Source organism: Mauremys mutica, chromosome 2 (assembly GCF_020497125.1).
Source record: "Mauremys mutica isolate MM-2020 ecotype Southern chromosome 2, ASM2049712v1, whole genome shotgun sequence".
NCBI classification, from domain to species: Eukaryota; Metazoa; Chordata; order Testudines; family Geoemydidae; genus Mauremys; species Mauremys mutica.
In genome coordinates this window covers 156,901,068-156,921,003 of record NC_059073.1, presented here as the reverse complement: position 1 = coordinate 156,921,003, position 19,936 = coordinate 156,901,068, and the positions used below count along the sequence as shown (strand labels likewise).

Genomic DNA, 19,936 nt, shown 5'->3' with positions numbered 1-19,936 from the left:
TCTGCCAAGAGAATATTGACATAATACAATTTGACCTTCCTCCTCACCTCGGCTTGCTACTCTTCCTCTCCTTCAAATCTTTTTCTCTCCTGTCACAGACACATACATTTTTCATCTGCTTTCTTTTTCTAGCCCTTACACTTGCCTTAGTGATGCCATTTCATCTCCTGATCTCCCTTGCACTCACTTATCCCCTTCCTTGCACTCATCCTTAAATTCTCTTCTTGGTTCTTTCCTTTCACAATATTAGCATGTACTCTATCATCTTTTAAAAAAAAAAAAATCCTTGACCTCACTTGTCTCTCCAATTATGGCTCCCACTTTGCCTTCATCTTTGAATGTATTGTCTATGATTATATTGTGGATTTCCTCTCCAGTTCCATCCAATCTGGCTTCTACCCCTTGCACTCCACTGAAACCACTTCCCACCAAAGCTTTTAATGGCCTACTCTAAGCCAGAGCTCAGAACCAGTACTCCATCCCTGTCCTCCTTGACCTGTCATTCACCTTTGACACTATCAACCATGTGTGATGGGTTGTCACGCCTGGGGTGCAGTCTGGGAGCCGTGAGAACTGCTTTGCCCCTCTAATCACCCAGCTTGGCTGGCCCTTCTCACACTGCTTTGCTGCTGATTCAGCCTCTCCAGGCCCTGTTATCACCCAACATGACAGCAGATGGCATCACACACCCAAACTTGCTACCTGAGTGCTTTACCTATGCCAATCAAAGACAGGCAGGAAACAACAGCCAATTTCCCAGCTCCTCCCACCTTGCACCCTTGCTGGAGTATAAACCCCAAAATTATACTATTTTACACTGCACAGGGATCTGTACAAAGTAAGCTCATTAATATGTTCGCTGTCCCCTCAATGTGGGAAAGGTATGCACAACTAGCTTGTGTTAGCCAAGCTGAGATTTTCCCCAGACACTTCACTCAAAGGCAGACTGGTTTAGATAAAGCATAAAACAAGTTTATTAATGACAGAAAGATAGTTTTTAAGTGATTACAAGTGATAGCAAACAGATCACCTCATAAATAAACAAAACTGCAAACTAAGCCTAACATACTAGATTGCTAATCCATATCAAATCTATTTATCCCACTGACTGATGATACAAGGTGTGACGGGTTGCCCTCTTTAAGATGCCACCTGATGTGCCGAGATACCACTGAGCCCGCCTGTTCTTCCAGCATGGGCCCCCTTTAACCTGTCTTGCTGAGCCAGGCTCTTAAGCCTCCTCTAGCACACACAGAGCCATACCCTGCTGTAGAAAGACACAGACACTGAGATCAGCTCTGGGAAGACTCCGCTTAAGGGACTTGCCCCAGCACTCAAGTGCCCACTTCCCTTGGAGTGCAGACCCAAAGATATATTGTGAAATCCACCCCCTCCCTCAATGTGGATGAAGGCATGCACAGCCTCTTTTCCCCCTCCCCATTATGATTGCACAAACTGGGTTTCAGAATAAACAAAAAACAAGTTTATTAACTAGAAAGAGTAGATTTTAAGTGAGTATAAGAGATAGCAAACAGAACAGCAGATTACTAAGCAAATAAAACAAAACATGCAAACTAAGCTTGATTCACTAAAGAAACAGGTTGCAAAATGTAATTTCTCACCCTAAATATTGTCACAGGTAGATTACAGAAAGTCTTGAAAGGCAGCTGCACTGGCCTGCAGCTTGAGACTTCAGGTGTTTCCACTCACAGACTGAACACCCTCCCAGCCTGAGTTCAACCCTTCTCCTGTCAGTTCAGTTCTTACTTCCAGATGTTTTTCAGTGTCTCTTTGGGTGGGGAAGCTGAGGAGAACCCTCACTCCCCTGCCTTATATAGCTTTTGTGTATGGCGGGAACCCTTTGTCTTCCAGTGGAAAAACACTGGTATTCCAAGGGGTGGGTCCAGTACCAGGTGACCCAGACCCATGTCTCTGCAGGGCTGTGGCAGCCATTACTTGTTTGCTGTCTGGAGCATCCACAAGAAGACTACGCTTTTTCACAGTCCATTGTCTTTGCTAATGGGCCATCAGTCCTGTCTGGCTTTTCCATTGTTGTATCTGAAGAACTAGCTATGGGTGACACCCAGAGTAGCACATTTGAAATGCAGATACATGGTCAATATTCCTAACTTCAGATACAGAAATGATACAGGCATACAAATTGGATAATCACATTTGGTAAATCATAATCTTTCCAATGATCGCTTAAATGAGCCATCATGCATAAAGTATATCTCAGTTATGTCATATCCATACCATAAGCATATTTTCCGTAAAGAATATGGAGTGTAACGTCACAAAAGCAGTCCACCAAGTTTCCATACCCAGGCTAGAAATCCCTTTAGCCTGGGACCAGCACTTCCCCCAGTTCAGTCTTTGTTCCTTAGCTATTTCCAGGAGTTTCTTTGTGTTGGGAGTGAGGCCCCTAGATGCTGTCACACCCCACCTTATATAGCTTTACCATATGGTGGGAAACCTTTGTTCCAAGCTAAGTTCCCAGTACAGGTTGTGGAAAAATACAGGTACCAAAATGGAGTTTAGTGTCATGCGGTCTGGTCACATGCCCTTGGTAAGTCATAGCAGCCATTACTTACAAGCTGGCTGAAACGTTTACAGGAAGGTTAAACTCTTCCATAGTCCATTGTCTTTGCTGATGGGCCATCAGCATTGTTTAGCTTCTTCATTGTTGTACCTGAAAGGCTAGCTATGGGTGTTCCCAAAGTAAGCACATTTGAAATACAGATACCTAGTCAATATTCCTAACTTCAGATACAAAAATGATACATTGGAGTGGGCAATATTTTTGGCCTGAGGGCCACATCTGGGTATGGAAATTGTATGGCGGGCCATGAATGTTCACGAAAGTGAGGTCTGAGGGCTCCGGCATGAGGTGTAGGCTGCGTGGTGAGTCCAGAAATCAGGAGTTCAGTGTGCGGGAAGGGGCTCCGGGCTGGGGGTTGGGGTGTGGCGGGGGGGGGTGAGGCTCCGGTTGGAGGTGTGGGTTCTTCTTCAAGTGCTGTACCTGTGGGTGCTCCACTCTAGGTGACGGTGCATCCCGGCGCTGTCGATCGGAGATTTTTGGTAGCAGTGGCTGGTTGGGGCGCACGCACCCAGATGGTATCTCCCGTCTAGTTGGAATCTTCCTGAGTGCGTGCGCCCCACACCCTCCTCTGTTCCTTCTCAACCGTCCTCTGCTGAAGACGGGACTTGGGGCAGTGCTGCCTTTCTTCCCTGGTCTCTATAGGAAATAGAAACAAAAAACATAGAAATAATTAGTAATTACTTCCCAGTTGTTTCCCTTCCTTTAGTATAGTTAGTTACTTAGTTTAAAAAAAAAAAGAAAAAAAAAAAAGAGCCCCTCAGGCTTGTCTCCCGGTGAGACACTTTCCTCGCCCATCTCTAATTCATAATGCCAGGAGCTTCAGGATTTAAAAGATGCATCTCCTGTCAGGAATCCATGCCAAGGTCGGATGGGCACTCACACTGTGTGAAGTGCCTCGGGGACACCCACATCCCTGCCAAGTGTCTCCATTGCGCGAGTCTCAAATCAAGAGCTCGTTGTGACAGGGATCTGTGGCTCAAAATCATCATGATGGAAAAATCCCTGCAGCCGCTGTCAGAGACGGGAAAGGTTGAACCTGCTCCCACACGCTCCCCAGCCAGATCGGAACCGGTGGGGAGCATTGCTTCACCCTCCCTGGAGTGGAGGCAAGAAGCGCAACAGTCTCACAGAAGAGACTCTAACAAGGGTAGGGGGTCTCCCGCGAGATCCCTACCCTCTGTGCTGACAGCACGAAAGGCAGGTGCCTCAGCCTCCTCTAATGCCTCAGCAACGGCTCTGACAGAGCACAGAGGCAGGGACTTGACCTCCTGCGCCGGGAAGGTACTTGTTGATTTGGTCCCCTCAGCACCGCAAATGACCGCGGCACGGACACCTCACTCTTCCTCGGCACCGCGAACAGCCACAGCACTGGAACCGCATTCCTCCTCGGCACCAACAATGGCCGCGGTGCCGGCAGCGCGTTCAGCACCAACAACGAAAACAGCCACGGTACCCACAGCGCGATCAGTTTCGGTGCCAAAAGTGGCCGCGGTCCCGACAGCACACTCTGCCTCAGCAGCAAAAACAGCTGCGATGCCAACAGCGCGCTCAGCCTCGGCACCGAGAAGAGCATCGGCACCCAGCCACTCTTCTACCCGTGCACCAGCAGCAGACCCCCTGCAGGGCACCTCTAAGCTCAATACAACAGTATACTCTTTGTCACTCTCTCCTACTAATGAGCTAGAGCAGAGAGCAGGCTTAGCTCAGCCCAGGGAGCAGGAGCAACAGTTTCTCACTCAAAGTGACCTTTTAGTGCCACCTGAGCCTCACTCTCCGCTCCTAGATACAGAGGACTCTTTTCTTGAACCGCCACTCTCTCCACCTGAACTGGCTTTCACTGACGGTGACCTTGAGTTACAGCAGCAAGCGGAGTTCTCCCCTCCTGCTTCTCCTCCACAGGGCGCCTTTACCACCTCAGGTCATGGCTCAAGCTCAGCATCCTCAGTTTCCCTACTTTGCCCCCCCGTGGGCGGCACCTGGGTTCTCCTACCCTATGCCTTGGCCTCAGTGGTACCCGTGGCAACATCCTCCTACCAATCATCCTCCTTCTGTGCCTCAATCTCCTGCTCCATCCACTGCTAGGGTGCCTGAGCCCCCTCCTGAGACTGGGAGCTATGCACCATATCCTGACTCACCTAACCCTAACTCTCCACTAGCCTCGGAGGAAGCCCTCCTCTCTTCACCTCCACTAGCCTCGGAGGAAGCCCTCCTCTCTTCACCTCCACAGACCGTGGACGACTGCAAACAATTTCAAGAACTTTTTAGGAGGGTTGCACTCAGTCAGGCTATCCTCTTAAAAGAGGTTCAGGAGACGCAACACAAACTCCTCAAAATCCTTCAACCGTCTGCGCCCTCGAAAATCACGCTCCCTATAAACGAAGCACTCATGGAGCCAGCTGACATTCTCTGGCAAACCCCAGCTTCTCTAGTACCAACTTGCAAGAAGGCTGAACGTAAATACGTTCCTGCAAAGGATGCAGACTTCCTATTTTCTCATCCACCACCGAACTCTCTTGTCATGGATGCAGTTGCACAGAGGACCAAACAGTCACAATATCGACCCACCCCGCAAGACTAGGACCTTAGACGCCTTGATGTCCTGGGCCGCAAGGTTTATACATCCTCTACACTACAATTCAGGATTGCAAACTATTCTGCTCTCCTCGCCAGTTATGATTTTGATAACTACAATAAGCTTTTCGAATTTGCCTCCTACATTCCAGAGGACAGAAGAGCAGAGGTCAAATCAATCCTGACTGAGGGACAACTGATCTCCAGAACGGCCCTACAGGCGTGTAACAGTCCGGTGCGGGGGCTCGGCCCTCTCAGGTGCGGCCGGGAGCCAGGCCGCCTCACTACACGGCCTAAGTTCGTTATCAGTCTCCGAAGGTCCAGGGGTTCCGCCCCTCAGGCGGGCTGAACAAAAGGCAAGCAGTCAATAAGGCCCACGCCCTCAGTCAGGGCGGGGCAGCAAATAACAGTTCTAAGCTCAGACCCTCAGTCCGGGGCTGAGCACACAGAGTCACTGAGATAAACCCAGGCCCTCCGTCAGGGCGGGGCAGCAAACAATAGTTCAAGGGGCTCGGGTCCTTACAGCAGGAGCTGAGCAATAACACAGTCAGAAAGCCCAGGCCCTCAGTCAGGGCGGGGCAGCAAACAATAGTTCAAGGGGCTCAGGTCCTTGCAGCAGGAGCTGAGCAATAACACAGTCAGAAAGCCCAGGCCCTCAGTCAGGGCGGGGCAACAAACAATAGTTCAAGGGGCTCAGGTCCTTGCAGCAGGAGCTTAGCAATAACAAAGTCAATAAGGTAAGCCCGGGCCCTCAGTCAGGGCGGGGCAACAACCAGCAGTTCTAGCTCAGACCCTCAGGCAGGGGCTGAGCAGACAGCATTAGTCCAGGGCTCAGGTCCTTGTAGCAGGAGCTGAGCTACAGCAATAGTTCAGGGCTCAGGTCCTTGTGGCAGGAGCTGAGCAAGCCACAGGTAAGTGTAGGCTTCTATGCCGGAGCGCTGGTTTGAGGGGGAGGCTGCCACCCGTGAGTGGGGTGGCAGGGGGGACACAGGCCCACCCACTCCACTGTGTCCCAGCCCGGGGCCCTAGCAGCGGCTATCACTGCCGCTGGTCAGTGGGGTCCTGACCGCAACACACTGACATGGGCACCTCGGTGCCTACAGCCTGACAGGGGTCGGCTACCCCTGGGCTACACTCCATCTCCCCCTCCTCGGGTACCTGCTCGTCTCTGGGGTCGGGCGCTGGGTCCCACACCATGGGCTCCTCGCCATGCTGAGAGCCGGCTAGCTCGGGCTGCTCCTCCGGACTCAGGTCGGGGGGATGCTCCAACAGCTCCTCTGGGTACCGAGCTCGGGGCAGGCTCGGCCAGTCCTCTTCCGGATACCTGGCTCGGGGAAGGCTCGGCCAGTCCTCCTCCGGGTACCTGGCTCGGGGAAGGCTCGGTCCGTCCACCTCCGGATACCTGGCTCGGGGAAGGCTCGGTCTAGCAGGAGCTCGGGCAGGAGCGTCTGTCCTCTCCGGCCGCCGGGCTCCAACTGAGTGTTGGGGCCGGGCCTTTATACTTCCTGTCCCGCCCCTTGACTTCCGGGGGGCGGGGACAGGTGGTGGTGGCTCCGCCCACTGAGGTGGCTGTTCTGGTTCCTCTCTCTCCGGTGCGGCCGGGAGCCAGGCCAACTCACTACACGGCGTCTTTAAACATGGCGGACACAGCAGCCCGTACCACTGCAACTGCTGTGGTTATGCGCAGATCCTCATGGCTCTCTGCGTCAGGCATTCCTAAAGAACTCCAGACCAAAGTGGAGGATCTCCCCTTTGATAAGGACAAACTCTTTTCCAAAAAAACTGATGAACTCCTCCACACCATGAAAGATTCGAGAGCAACACTGCGCTCCCTGGGCATTCACCCATCTCTTCCCAGGAGACAACGATACCAACCCTACCAAAGACCATGCACACATCAGTACTATCGCCCTCAACCCAGACAATATGACACAACTAGGAATCGTATTAGACCCCCCAAACGCAGACAAAATCAAAATCAAGCCACCACCTTCCGTCCACCGGGCAATAAACAACAGTTTTGAAACGTTGGTCGAGCGTTTGCACGACCACCCTCTGATTCCACCGCTTACTTGCCCATTTGGCCACCGCCTCCAGAATTTCCAACATGCCTGGCAGCGGATTACACAGGGCTTCTGGGTCCTCAAAATAGTTCAGACCGGTTACTCCATCCCTTTTATATCCTACCCTCCTACCCTTCCCCCTTCCCCGTCCCTCTTCAGGGACCCTTCTCACGAGCAATTACTTCGCACAGAAGTGGCACATCTTCTGCAACTAGGCGCAGTGGAACCTGTGCCAACGCAACACCAAGGGACAGGTTTCTACTCCCATTACTTTCTAACGCAGAAAAAGACCGGGGGATGGAGGCCTATACTAGACCTACCCCGACTGAACAAATTCATGAGGACACAAAGATTCAAGATGGTCACACTGGGCACAATAATACCTGCATTGGATCAAGGTTCACAGCCCTCGACCTACAAGATGCTTACTTCCATATATCAATTCATCCAGCTCACAGACGCTTCCTACAATTCACAATTGGTCAGGATCATTTTCAATACAGAGTTCTTCCTTTCGGACTCTCCACAGCTCCAAGAGTTTTTTCCAAGACCCTAGCCGTGGTTGTGGCTCACATCCGCAAACAGGTGGTCACACTGTTCCCCTACCTGGATGATTGCCTCATCAAGGGCGACTCCTATGGCGAGACACTTCAAGCCACGCGTTTCGCCATCTCCCTCTTTCACAGCCTAGGCCTCCAAATAAACATCCAAAAATCCACCCTGACACCTACGCAACAGATCGAGTTCATCGGAGCTCATCTCGACTCAACCCAGAGCAGGGCCTCGCTCCCATACAACAGATTCCTCGCTATCACGCAGCTCATACGCACGCTATCACGCAGCTCATACGCACGCTCATACGCACGCTCATTCGTCCCAGGACGCAAGCAAGAATCTGCCTACAGCTCCTTGGTCACATGGCAGCCACCGCCTTTGTGGTTCAACATGCCAGGCTACATATGAGATGCCTCCAGGGCTGGCTCAACTCCAGTTTCAAACCCAGCAGACATCCCTTAGGGATGCTGTTAACTCCTCCTCCCAATGTTATAACTTCCCTACAATGGTGGACAAGTCCAGAAAACCTCTGCACAGGGGTTTCCTTCCAGCAACGATCCCCAACGCTCATGCTCACCACAGACGCTTCCCTGATCGGTTGGGGAGCGCATCTAGGGGAACACCGGACACAAGGCCGGTGGTCCGCATCAGAGACGCATCTACACATAAATCTCTTAGAGCTCAGAGCAGTGAGGAGAGCATGCCTTCACTTTCTTCCCCTCATAAAGAACAAGTACCTGCAGGTCTTAACAGACAACATAGCATGTATGTATTACATAAACAGACAAGGGGGAGCCTGATCACATTCCCTTTGCATGGAAGCCATTCGACTATGGAATTGGTGCATATGACATCGAATACAGATCATTGCTTCCTACCTACCAGGCTGCCACAACACTACTGCCGCCGCACTCAGCAGGCACTTCTCGACAGAACACGAATGGGAGTGTTGTACCAATATAATAAAAACCAGCAGGATCTTATTAAGAGGGATAAGGCAAAGATGCCACATTTATTGTAAATACCATAACAAAACAAAAGACAATGTTTTCCTACTTATTTCTATTACTACTTATTCCTTATACACACACACACATATTCATTCACACAATCATTCATTCAGGTTCTATATAGATGTTATAGTTACCAGCCTAGATGTTGCTCATGCCAAGTTACTGGCCAGGTATCTTGGTCATGAGGATGGAGCCGAGTCTGTGTCAGATGCATCTGATGCTCCTGGAGGCTGGCGGCAGAACCATAGACTCAAAGTCCTTATTCTTTAGAGTCCAGTTTTATAGGGATTTTAACCTCCCTAACCATTCAGTCACATACATTCTCTATCTTAATCACATCTATTTCACTGTCTCTTTACTCTTTGGGGTGTTACCAATTTATGTGAGACTCCCTGTCTTTTAGCAATCAAAGATAAAGTGAGGTGAAAACTTACAGAGGGTGGGGGTCTCTATTTATACACTATAACAGCTACTGTTTTGGCTTACTTAGAGTTAATTAATGTTTAACAAGTTTTATACAAAGTATTTCTTTGAGCAGGCTTCACACAGACACAGATGGTGGCTTGCAGGTTAGAATCACAAATTTACTTTTAACATAAACCTTAAGTTATAAAGTATTAATTAACAATAAATCAATAAATCATTTCTTATATAAACCATGTTTAATATAAACCTTCTTTAATATCCCTACATAATCCCCCTTTTGACACTACGATATACATATACTCGTTAGTGTCACTTTCTATGTAACCTGTTTAAAAGAAGGTACTGTGAGGCAACATGGGTTTGTGATTTCAATCTATTGTACATTGTTTTTATCCAAAAGCACATGCTAAACATTTCAATAATACAAATACAATTTAATACTAAGACAACTATCAAGGGATGTAGCATTACTGATAAGATGCCAGTAGCGGTTGGGGACCATTCAGAGAATATATCATACCAGTGGTAGGTTGTAATTTGTTTTGTAAAAACAGTACTGACATTGCATTTACATTTATGTACTGGGGGGGCTGCTAACACTTTGCCCCTTGATCTATGATCATTACAGTAGTTGTTGTTATGGTAGGGCACAGGTGATCTATTGTAAACAAACCAAACAATTATAACCAGGTGAATATAACTAAAACCATTACAATTGACTAAAGACCAGATATAACCTAAACACAAATCCAAACAATTATAGTTATTATAATTGGGAGTACAATAAAACCATAACCATTACAATAATTGGGTACATTGACACATAAGATGAGGCCCAAGTTTGATGCTGCAATAGCCATCAAACAATAAAAGTTACTGAGGTCAGGACCTCCTTAAGCACACACAACAAATAAGATTTTGTTGGAGGACCACAGTTGTCATGCAAGGTTAAGCTGATTTGGACTTAAGCTAACATTTATTTGCTAAAATGTTGCAGAATTCCCTATTTTTAACAGTTGTACTTAAGAGGTTTTTGGGGACCTGAAAGATGGGGCCCTGCAATTATGGGTCAAGGTCTTACAGGTTATGGGGGGCCCAAGAACTACTCTTTAGGACTTGGGGAAGTAGAACCAGAGTGTATAGAGAAGTGTGGAAAACCTAACAAAAAATAAACCTGATGCACTGGGGACCAAAGTCTTTTTTTTGGACACAAGTGGTGATTGATAAGTTGGATGGACATGGGGGAAGTAGAGAGAGGAAAAGACATTTGCTCTGTCTAGTGTAGTATTTTTTTTTCTGGACCCAATGCTAGCACAGGACACCACTAGAGACAGACACAGAACATGCAACAGAGAACATGCAACACAGAACACTGAACACAGACTTTGTCACGACACTATAACCATGGTATTTTATAACTTTTCAGCTGGTACCAGCTCTTCTGATGTTCTGGTTTTAGAGCCTGAAAGATAGAAGCTTAAAAATAAATTAGCACAGTGCTTCCACATGGCAGACCCTGCTTAGTCTCTGCCACAGTGTGTTTGGTACTTGGGGCTGCACAAATGCTAATTAAGTGGTGCAAAAAAAAATAAATAAATTTCATTTTAAAATCCCCAGCCACTTTGCCATGGCCTGGAGGTCTGAGGCAGATGCAGGAATTCCCAGCCACTTTGCCATGGCATTCTGGCCCTGGGAGGAGGAATCTACCCAAATATCCCCCTTCCCACTCTCCAGAGGGGTCCCAAAAACCTGACCCTTCTGGGGTCTCAAAATGTTTTTTCTTCTGATGTTACTGCTGTTGTAAGATGTGAGAGTGCTGTTTTAACTCTCTGTACCCAACCTTAAGGGCATCTAACTGGGTTTGAGTACTACATACATTTTTATTTCTCTGCTTTTGCAGCAGAGGCTTGTAAATCTTAATGCAGTTTTTTTTGTTTGTTTTTACATTTTCCCAACAGTTGTGAACAACAACCAACAACCAACAAAAAAAACCAAACTGATAAATATTAAGCACTATAACCCTTAATTCCTAAAAGAGCAGCTTACAATGGTAGTTTCACATATTTTTTTCCCATGTTTTTTTGGGGGGTCCCAAGCCTCTTTTTCCCAATGTGCCATTACTTTCCAATTTTCTACCCCTTTTTCCAATTGGGATAGTTTTTCTTTTAGAGCTATTTTCTGCTCTTTACAGGCTGCTAGGTGGAGGTAGCTGTCATTACAAGCCTTCCACAGCAGCCAGATCCCTGCAGCATCTCTTTTTACTGCATCTAGGGGTTTGCATATGAGGATATATTGGGCCAATCTATCCTATAGGTCCTAAATGGTGCAGATATCTCCAAGGGCTTGTTCAGTCCAAGGACTGTGCCCATATCTTTGGAGAATTTGCTGAAAAGGCGTTCTCTTTTTAATAAAAGGTGAGGTAGAAGCTACTTTTGACTTCATTTCTTCCTCTGGGACTGTTTTCCCTTGCCTTTTCTTAAACATTTTAAATTTTGTTCAGCGAGCAGCACTGTCTGGTCCCTGGGACCCTCTTGTTGCTCCTGATATATATTTCTTTTTCTGCTACCTTCACGGAGGCCAACAGATTTAGTTAACAATTTTCCTACTACCCACACGGTGGCCAGCAGTTTTTGTTAATAATTTTATGTTTCCTACTACCTTCACGGAGGCCAGCAGGTTTTGTTAACAATTTTACCTTTCCTACTACCTTCACGGAGGCCAGCAGGTTTTGTTAACAATTTTACTTTTCCTACTACCCACCCGGGGGCCAGCAGTTTTTGTTAAAAATCTTATGAGCTCTTTATTTTCCTGCTACCCACACGGGGGCCAGCAAGTTTTGGTTAACCAAGAACCGTGCTCTGTAGAGCTGGTTGTGTGCACACAGATTGGTTTACAATAAGTGAGGCAAAAATACCATAATCCCCCTTTCGCTATTCTCCACCAAAATGTTGTACCAATATAATAAAAACCAGCAGGATCTTATTAAGAGGGATAAGGCAAAGATGCCACATTTATTGTAAATACCATAACAAAACAAAAGACAATGTTTTCCTACTTATTTCTATTACTACTTATTCCTTATACACACACACACATATTCATTCACACAATCATTCATTCAGGTTCTGTATAGATGTTATAGTTACCAGCCTAGATGTTGCTCATGCCAAGTTACTGGCCAGGTATCTTGGTCATGAGGATGGAGCCGAGTCTGTGTCAGATGCATCTGATGCTCCTGGAGGCTGGCGGCAGAACCATAGACTCAAAGTCCTTATTCTTTAGAGTCCAGTTTTATAGGGATTTTAACCTCCCTAACCATTCAGTCACATACATTCTCTATCTTAATCACATCTATTTCACTGTCTCTTTACTCTTTGGGGTGTTACCAATTTATGTGAGACTCCCTGTCTTTTAGCAATCAAAGATAAAGTGAGGTGAAAACTTACAGAGGGTGGGGGTCTCTATTTATACACTATAACAGCTACTGTTTTGGCTTACTTAGAGTTAATTAATGTTTAACAAGTTTTATACAAAGTATTTCTTTGAGCAGGCTTCACACAGACACAGATGGTGGCTTGCAGGTTAGAATCACAAATTTACTTTTAACATAAACCTTAAGTTATAAAGTATTAATTAACAATAAATCAATAAATCATTTCTTATATAAACCATGTTTAATATAAACCTTCTTTAATATCCCTACAGGAGCTGCACCCCGCAATACTCCAACAGCTTTTCTCCCACTGGGGCACCCTGTCAATAGATGTCTTCGCCACGACCCAAAACCAAAAATGCCCCGTTTTGCTCCAGGGCAGGACTCGGGACTGCATCCCTAGGGGATGCATTCCTCATCCCATGGAACAACTACCTCCTGTACACCTTCCCACCTATCCCTCTGCTACACAGGGTTCTTCGGAAGATCGCGGACGACAAGGCCCAGGTCATCCTTATTGCCCCGGCTTGGCCAAGACAGATGTGGTATCCCTACCTTCTCCTCATGTCCTCCCGTCACCCATGGGCTCTCCCCAACAGGCCAGACCTCCTTTACCAGGACAACGGACGAGTTCTTCACCCCCAGCTCCAAAAGCTCCACCTCACAGCCTGGTTCCTTCATGGTTCCAAACCCATGAACTAGCCTGTTCCGAGCAAGTCCAATATGTCCTCCTGCACAGTAGGAAAGACTCCACTCGTAAAACCTACTTGCAGAAGTGGAAGCGTTTCGCTCTTTGGTGCTCACATAAACATTTAGCACCCAATAACGTGACCTTCCCTAACATTCTAGATTACCTCCTGAAACTAAAACAGGACGGACTTCCGCTCAGCTCCATCAAAGTGCACCTGGCGGCGCTTACCACCTTCCATGACTTATTGGATGGGTACTCACTCTTTACACACCCCACCATTAAACGCTTTCTCACCGGCCTGCAAAATCTCTACCCTGAAATTCACCCAACAGTGGCTACATAGAATCTTAACCTCGTTCTTCATGCTCTCATGAAACCTCCATTTGAGCCCTTGGCTACCTCCTCTCATCTCCATATGTCCATGAAGGTGGCTTTCCTAGTTGCCATAACATCAGCAAGGAGAGTTGGTGAAATGAGTGCTCTGATGGCCCACCTTCCCTACACAAACTTCTCCAAAGATAAAGTCACTTTGAGACCACATCCTAAATTTCTTCCTAAGGTGGTGTCGACCTTCCACCTAAACCAACCTCTATATTTACCTACTTTCTATCCCAAACCTCACAAAACTCCACAAGACGCAACCCTGCATATTCTCAAAGTCAGGCGAGCAATTGCCTTTTGTTTAGACAGGACCAAACCATTTCGCAAGTCTCCACAACTCTTTGTTTCTATTGCCGAAAGATCGAAAGGCACGGCTATCTCTAAACAACGTCTATCCAAGTGGATCTCTGACTGCATCAGATCCTGTTACAGTGCGAAGAATCTTCAACCACCCGACGACATGAGAACTCATTCCACTAGAGCCATGTCGGCATCCATTGCCTTCCTACATAACGTTCCCATTCCTGATATCTGCAAAGCGGCTACATGGTCATCTGAACACACGTTTGCAAAACACTATGCTCTCACGCAAAACACCACGGCAGACACAATAGTAGGCAATACAGTACTATCTTCAATACTCCCTGCCGCATCTCCAAAGTCCCACCAACCATAGTGGGTACTGCTACACATTCACCTAGAGTGGAGCACCCACAGGGACAGCACTCGAAGAAGAAGAGAAAGTTACTCACCTTGCAGTAACTGAGGTTCTTCGAGATGTGTGTCCCTGTGGGTGCTCCACTCCCCGCCCTCCTCCCCTCTACTTTGGAGTACTGGTATGACTCTCCACGGTAGAGAAGGAACTGAGGAGAGTGTGGGGCGCACGCACTCAGGAAGATTCCAACTAGACGGGAGATACCATCTGGGTGCGTGCTACCGAAAATCTCCGATCGACAGCGCCAGGACACACCGTCACCTAGAGTGGAGCACCCACAGGGACACACATCTCGAAGAACCTCAGTTACTGCAAGGTGAGTAACTTTCTCTTCTGGGGTGGGGCTGGGGATGAGGGTTTGGGGAACAGGAAGGTGCTCTGGGCTGGGACCAAGAGGTTTGGAGGGCAGGAGGGGGGTCAGGGCTGGGGCAGGGGGTCTCCTCCTAGCTCCTTTAATTCTTCCTTCAGCATGTCCATTGCAGGATCCTCTTCATCCCACTTTCAACTTTCTATGCTGGTTCCACAGGACTCTCCCCTTGGTCTCCTTCTGGATATCTCATCCACAAATACAAATTCAACAGTGATCTCTGTGCTGATTACTCAAAGATCTACCTCTCTACTATAGACCTGTCTCCTTCTGTCCAAATCAAACTGGGCCTGTTTCTCCCTGCCTGACGCTCAGGCCTGTAACCCTTCGACTCACACCCCTCTTTAGGCCCCCACATATAGGCTATGTGTAAGTTTTTCTGATTCTTTCTACATACCATCTTTAAGATATGGCCTTTTCTATCCATCCACACAGTTAAAACGCTCATCTTGCATCTTGATTACTGTAACATTTTTTTCTTTGGTGTTGACTAATACATTCTTGCCCTGATCGTACACATTCAGAATGCTGCTACATAAGATCATTTCCCCAGCCTGTTGCTGTGACCATACCACCCCTCTCTTTTCATCCCTCCACTGGCTCCCCTTTCTCTATTGCATCAAACAGAATTTGCTTGTCTTCACTTTCAAGGCCCTTTGCAGACTGTCCCCATCTTATCTATCATCTCTCATTCATGATCATTCCCGTTTCCAATTGGTCAGATGATGCATCTCCATCACCCACTTTTAACATGTTCAAACAAAATATTTTCTGCTTTCTCCCATGCTATCCTTGTCACTTGGGAAGAGCTCCCCATAAAATATTCAAAGCTACCTCATTACCTTCCTTCAGATCCCTCGTTTGCCATGATACTGTGATGGGGCAGAGCGGCCCCACACTGGTACCACAGGGGTTAACCCTTTCTTCCTGGCAGAGGAAGCCATGCCCCTGAGGCTCTGCTGGGTATGCTCCAACTGGAGAACAGGTATAAAAGCCTGCAGAGCTGATCAATCTGGGTGGACTGCCGGAGGGGAAGGAGGCTCGCCGCCAGCTCCCGAGAAGAGACAGCCTGTGTGCCAGGATCCGGGAGCCAGCCAAGCTGGGATGCGCCCCGATGCCCAGACCGCGTACATCACAGAAGGGGAACAGACCAGAGGACCCCCTGAAATGGAGGACCCGGAGGTTATGGTAGGAAGTGACCCAGGGAAACTTTAGAAGAAAATGGCATTAGAGCTGCACAGAGGCTCAGCGTGTTTTGGGCAGATCCCCGAACTTGCTACTAACAGGGCCCAGGTCAGGACCCAGAGGAGAGGGTGGGCCCGGTTCCCCCTACCCCCCCGCCGCCGCCTTCCCTAGGGCTGTGTGTGCAGGGGTACCCAGGCAATGTGCAATATGAGGGCAGTATGCGGCAGAGGCAGGGATAAGAGATCCCTGGGGAGCTGGAGCACACTGTACACCAAGCACTGTGGATGCACTTTGTCGCTCTGCAGCCAGCAGCAGCCAGGCTGGGGAGGGAGGGTGTTTTTCCTCTGAAACCTACATTTTATGTCAAACTTCAAAACAAAGACAAATTTAAAAATAAACAACCATACAAAACCACCTTCATTGCACACCCCAAAAACTCGAGGGGCAGTGGAAAGACCAAAAGGTAGTAGTCTGTACTGATAGCAATTGAAGCCCACCATGAATTGCAGAAATCGTCTGTGAGCTGGATGTATGATAATATGAAAATAAGCATCTTGGATGTTGAGGGCTGAAAAACAGTCCCCCTTGTCCAGCACTGAGATGATAGTGGCCAGTGTGACCATTTTGAATCTGTGAGTCACAAATTTGTTGAGCTTCTGAAGGTCTAAGTTGGGTCTCCATCTGCCATTTTTCTTTTTGGTGAGAAAATAATGGGAGTAAAAGCCCTTCCTTTTGTATTGAGTTGGAACTTGTTCCACAGCACTCAATTATAGAAGATATTTCACTCCCTGTTGTAAAAGGTGCTTGTGAGAGGGGTCCCTGAAGAGGGACGGGGAAGGGAGTAGGGTAGGAGAAAGGGATGGCGTAACCCGATTTTATTATCTCCAGTACCCATTGGTCCGTTGCTATTGCTGCCCAGGCATGGTAGAATGAGCACGGGCAGTTACCATAAGGTTGGGTAGGAGTATCTAACAGTGTCGTATTATGGGGGACATCGTTCATGCCCTCGACCAAGATTTCAAAACAGCGGGTTAGTGGTAGATGGTTGCAAAGATGAGGACTGAGTTTGGGGAGCCCTACGTCTTTGTGAGCTTTGCTTATTTCTGTTCTGGTCAAAGTGCCGTTGTTGTGGGTGATGGAAAGAGGTGTCTGTGCCCTTTTGGCATGGTTGATACTGACATTGTCTGGTGGCGTGTATATGCCTAAAGTGCATAGAGTGGCCAAGAGTCCTTTATCAAGTGAAGAACGTCATCAGTTTTTGTGGCAAAAAGTTTCTCCTGACCAAAAGGTAGATCCTCTACCTTGAGTTGGAGCTCTTTTGGGATCCCGGATGACTGCAACCACGAGGCCATGCGGTTTACAACACCTGTGGCCGTTGTTCTCGCAGCAGTGTTCTTTGAGGCCTATAGGGCTGTACAGGCAATTAGTTGCCCTCCGTCAGGATCGCGTTGAGTTGGGGGCGTTTTTCTTCCAGTAAGACCTCAAGGACTTCTTGCAGCTTACCGTAGTTATCGAAATTGTACTCGGCTAGGATGGAGTAATTGGCTACCCTGAATTGGAGTGTACCTGATGAGCATACCTTTCTACCAAGAAGGTCTAAATGTTTGTGTTCTTTGTCTTGTGGAGTGGACTGGAATTGAGGTTGTTTGCTGCAGTGATTGGTGGCAATTGGGTTGTGGATGAGAGAAGAGAAAGTCCATCCCCTTAGCTGGGACGAAATACTTTCTGTCAGCTCGTTTGCTGATAGATGGTATCGAGGCAGGGGTCTGCCAGATATTCTCTGCCAGTTCATTAGAGCATCATTGATTGATAGAGCAATTTTGAAGGTAGTGGTTATCTGTAAGATTTGCAGTAGCTTGTGTTGGTTTTCTTGCACCTCTTCTAGGGGGATGTATTGGCTAGCAGCTACTCTTTTAAAGAGTTCCTGAAATTGTTTCAGATTGTCTAGTGTGCTTGGAGATGGTGTTATGACTGCCTCGGCAGGGGAGGATGATGAGCTGTGGTCCGGAGAAGTGTCTGCATGGTCCTAACCTTCTTCCTCCTCATCTCCCATGTCCCCCTGTGTTTCTGATATCTCCCTGTTTGGGGAAGGTGGAGAATGAATTTCCCTTTGGGCTGGGTTCCAGGGCCTAGTGTTTTGAGCCCTATACACCGCCCAGGGGCCCCAGGGGGACCATCAGTGGGCACATCCAGGTTTGTCCATACCATTGCTGCATCTCGCAAGATTGGCAAGATTTGGTCCTAGCAGCTTCCCATGGTGGTCTTCGTCCCGTGATGAAGAGTGGTGGGAAGAGAAATGGCTCCCCTGTACTTCCTCCTCTTTGTCACTGGAGATAGGCTGGGGAGCAGGAGAAGTGAATAACTGCTCAATTATTTGGCCCGGAGATCCCTCAGTACCGAGCAAGGGAGATTGCGGCACCAAGGTGATCGCTATATCCTTGTGCTGTAGTAACTGCTGCGGCGTCACTTGTTTCTGTGACGGTAGTGCCACTGGTGTAGATGCAGGTGGTGCCTTTGTTGAGATGGTCGGTGCCATTTTGGTCTGTCTGTCGGTGCCTATGACTGGATTGGTGCTGGTGGGAGTGGCATTATCTGTTCTAACGATCTCAGTGCCAACTCCCACACCAGGGTGATCAGTGCCGGGGAGGAGAAGCATCTTGATTCCGTTCCGGAGCAGTGGGGCTTGGCAGAGGTCTGCAAAGGGACAGTGCTGGAGGTGCCCAGAGCCTCAAAGGTGCTCACTCTACTTGAGCTCGGCACTGAGGAGAGCAGCCTCGTTGGGGACCTTTTTTTTCCCTTCTCTGAGTGTCCCTATTTGGGGAAGTTGTGGCTCGCTTCCTGGACCATTTGGAAGACTGAGCACTCCCATTAGCAGAGGTATTGTTTGGGGAACCATCTGCTGGTGTTGATTTTGGTCCCTGAGGAGTAGGCTGAAAGGACTTCTCCATTAAAATCATCTTGAGGTGAAAATCTTTGTCACACTTTGCCCTTTCTTTAAGATTACTGCAGTGGGACACAGAAAACGGACACATGATGAGTGGCTGTCTGACACAGGCATCGCTTCATGGCAAGAGTCACATCATTTAAACCTGGGCGAGCTGGGCATTGTGTCTGTTAAAGTTTCCCAACGGGGAAAGGGTGGAAAAAATATCTCTAACTTAAAAAAAATGTTTTAAAAAGAACACTAGCTAACTAGCTAATTAAACAAAATTTACTAAACTACAACTAGTCTAACTTGTTCTATAGAGATAAATAATGAAGAGCAATGCTGCCACTGAGATCCGTCTGCAGCTGAGGATGGTTGAGAAGGAACTGAAGGGTCGGGTCACGTGTGTGCTACATGAGGCACCAACAGCACTGCGAGACAACTTCTGCGCATGTGCGTCTCGACCAAGCACTGCTACCGAAAATCTCCGATCTGCGGTGCAGGGATGCACCAACACCTAAAGTGGAGCACCCACAGGTACACACATCTTGAAGAACCATCGTTACTGCACAAGGTGAGTAACTTCTTCTTCTATGTCAAACTTCAAAATGGACCAAAAATAAATAAATAAAAACCAAGCCTACAAAACCACCTACACTGCACACCCCATTTTAAAAATTACAAATTGTTAAGTTTCATTTTAACAGTTTGACAGCTCTGGAGACTGATGTCCTAATTATCCTCAGAACAGGTGCACAGGGGCATTTTCCCGCCAATGTGACTCAGTCTAGCGGTGGAGAGCCCAATTATCAGATTAGATGATAGTTCAGTATAAAGCCTTCTCAAACTGCAGTCATTCTGCTGAGACAGCCACCAAATAAGCTAATTATGTGGTCCATGTACTCATGGGCTCCTTATGGGCACCCGAGTCCCATCAATAGCACTGTCACAGTTAGGAAACAGGATTGGCAGTAGAGTTTTCCCACAGTGCAACACGTTTGTAGGGTT

General features: G+C 47.8%; 1 protein-coding gene across 1 annotated transcript; it reads left to right on the top strand.

Moving 5' to 3' along the window:
- Window positions 1-6,803: 6,803 nt before the first annotated feature.
- LOC123364527 lies at window positions 6,804-14,398 on the top strand. The gene is made up of 2 exons (XM_045006741.1): window positions 6,804-8,737; window positions 12,939-14,398. Exons 1-2 carry the CDS (start codon window positions 8,201-8,203, stop codon window positions 13,695-13,697), a joined length of 1,296 nt encoding a protein of 431 aa, XP_044862676.1. The 5' UTR covers window positions 6,804-8,200; the 3' UTR covers window positions 13,698-14,398.
- Window positions 14,399-19,936: the final 5,538 nt, after the last annotated feature.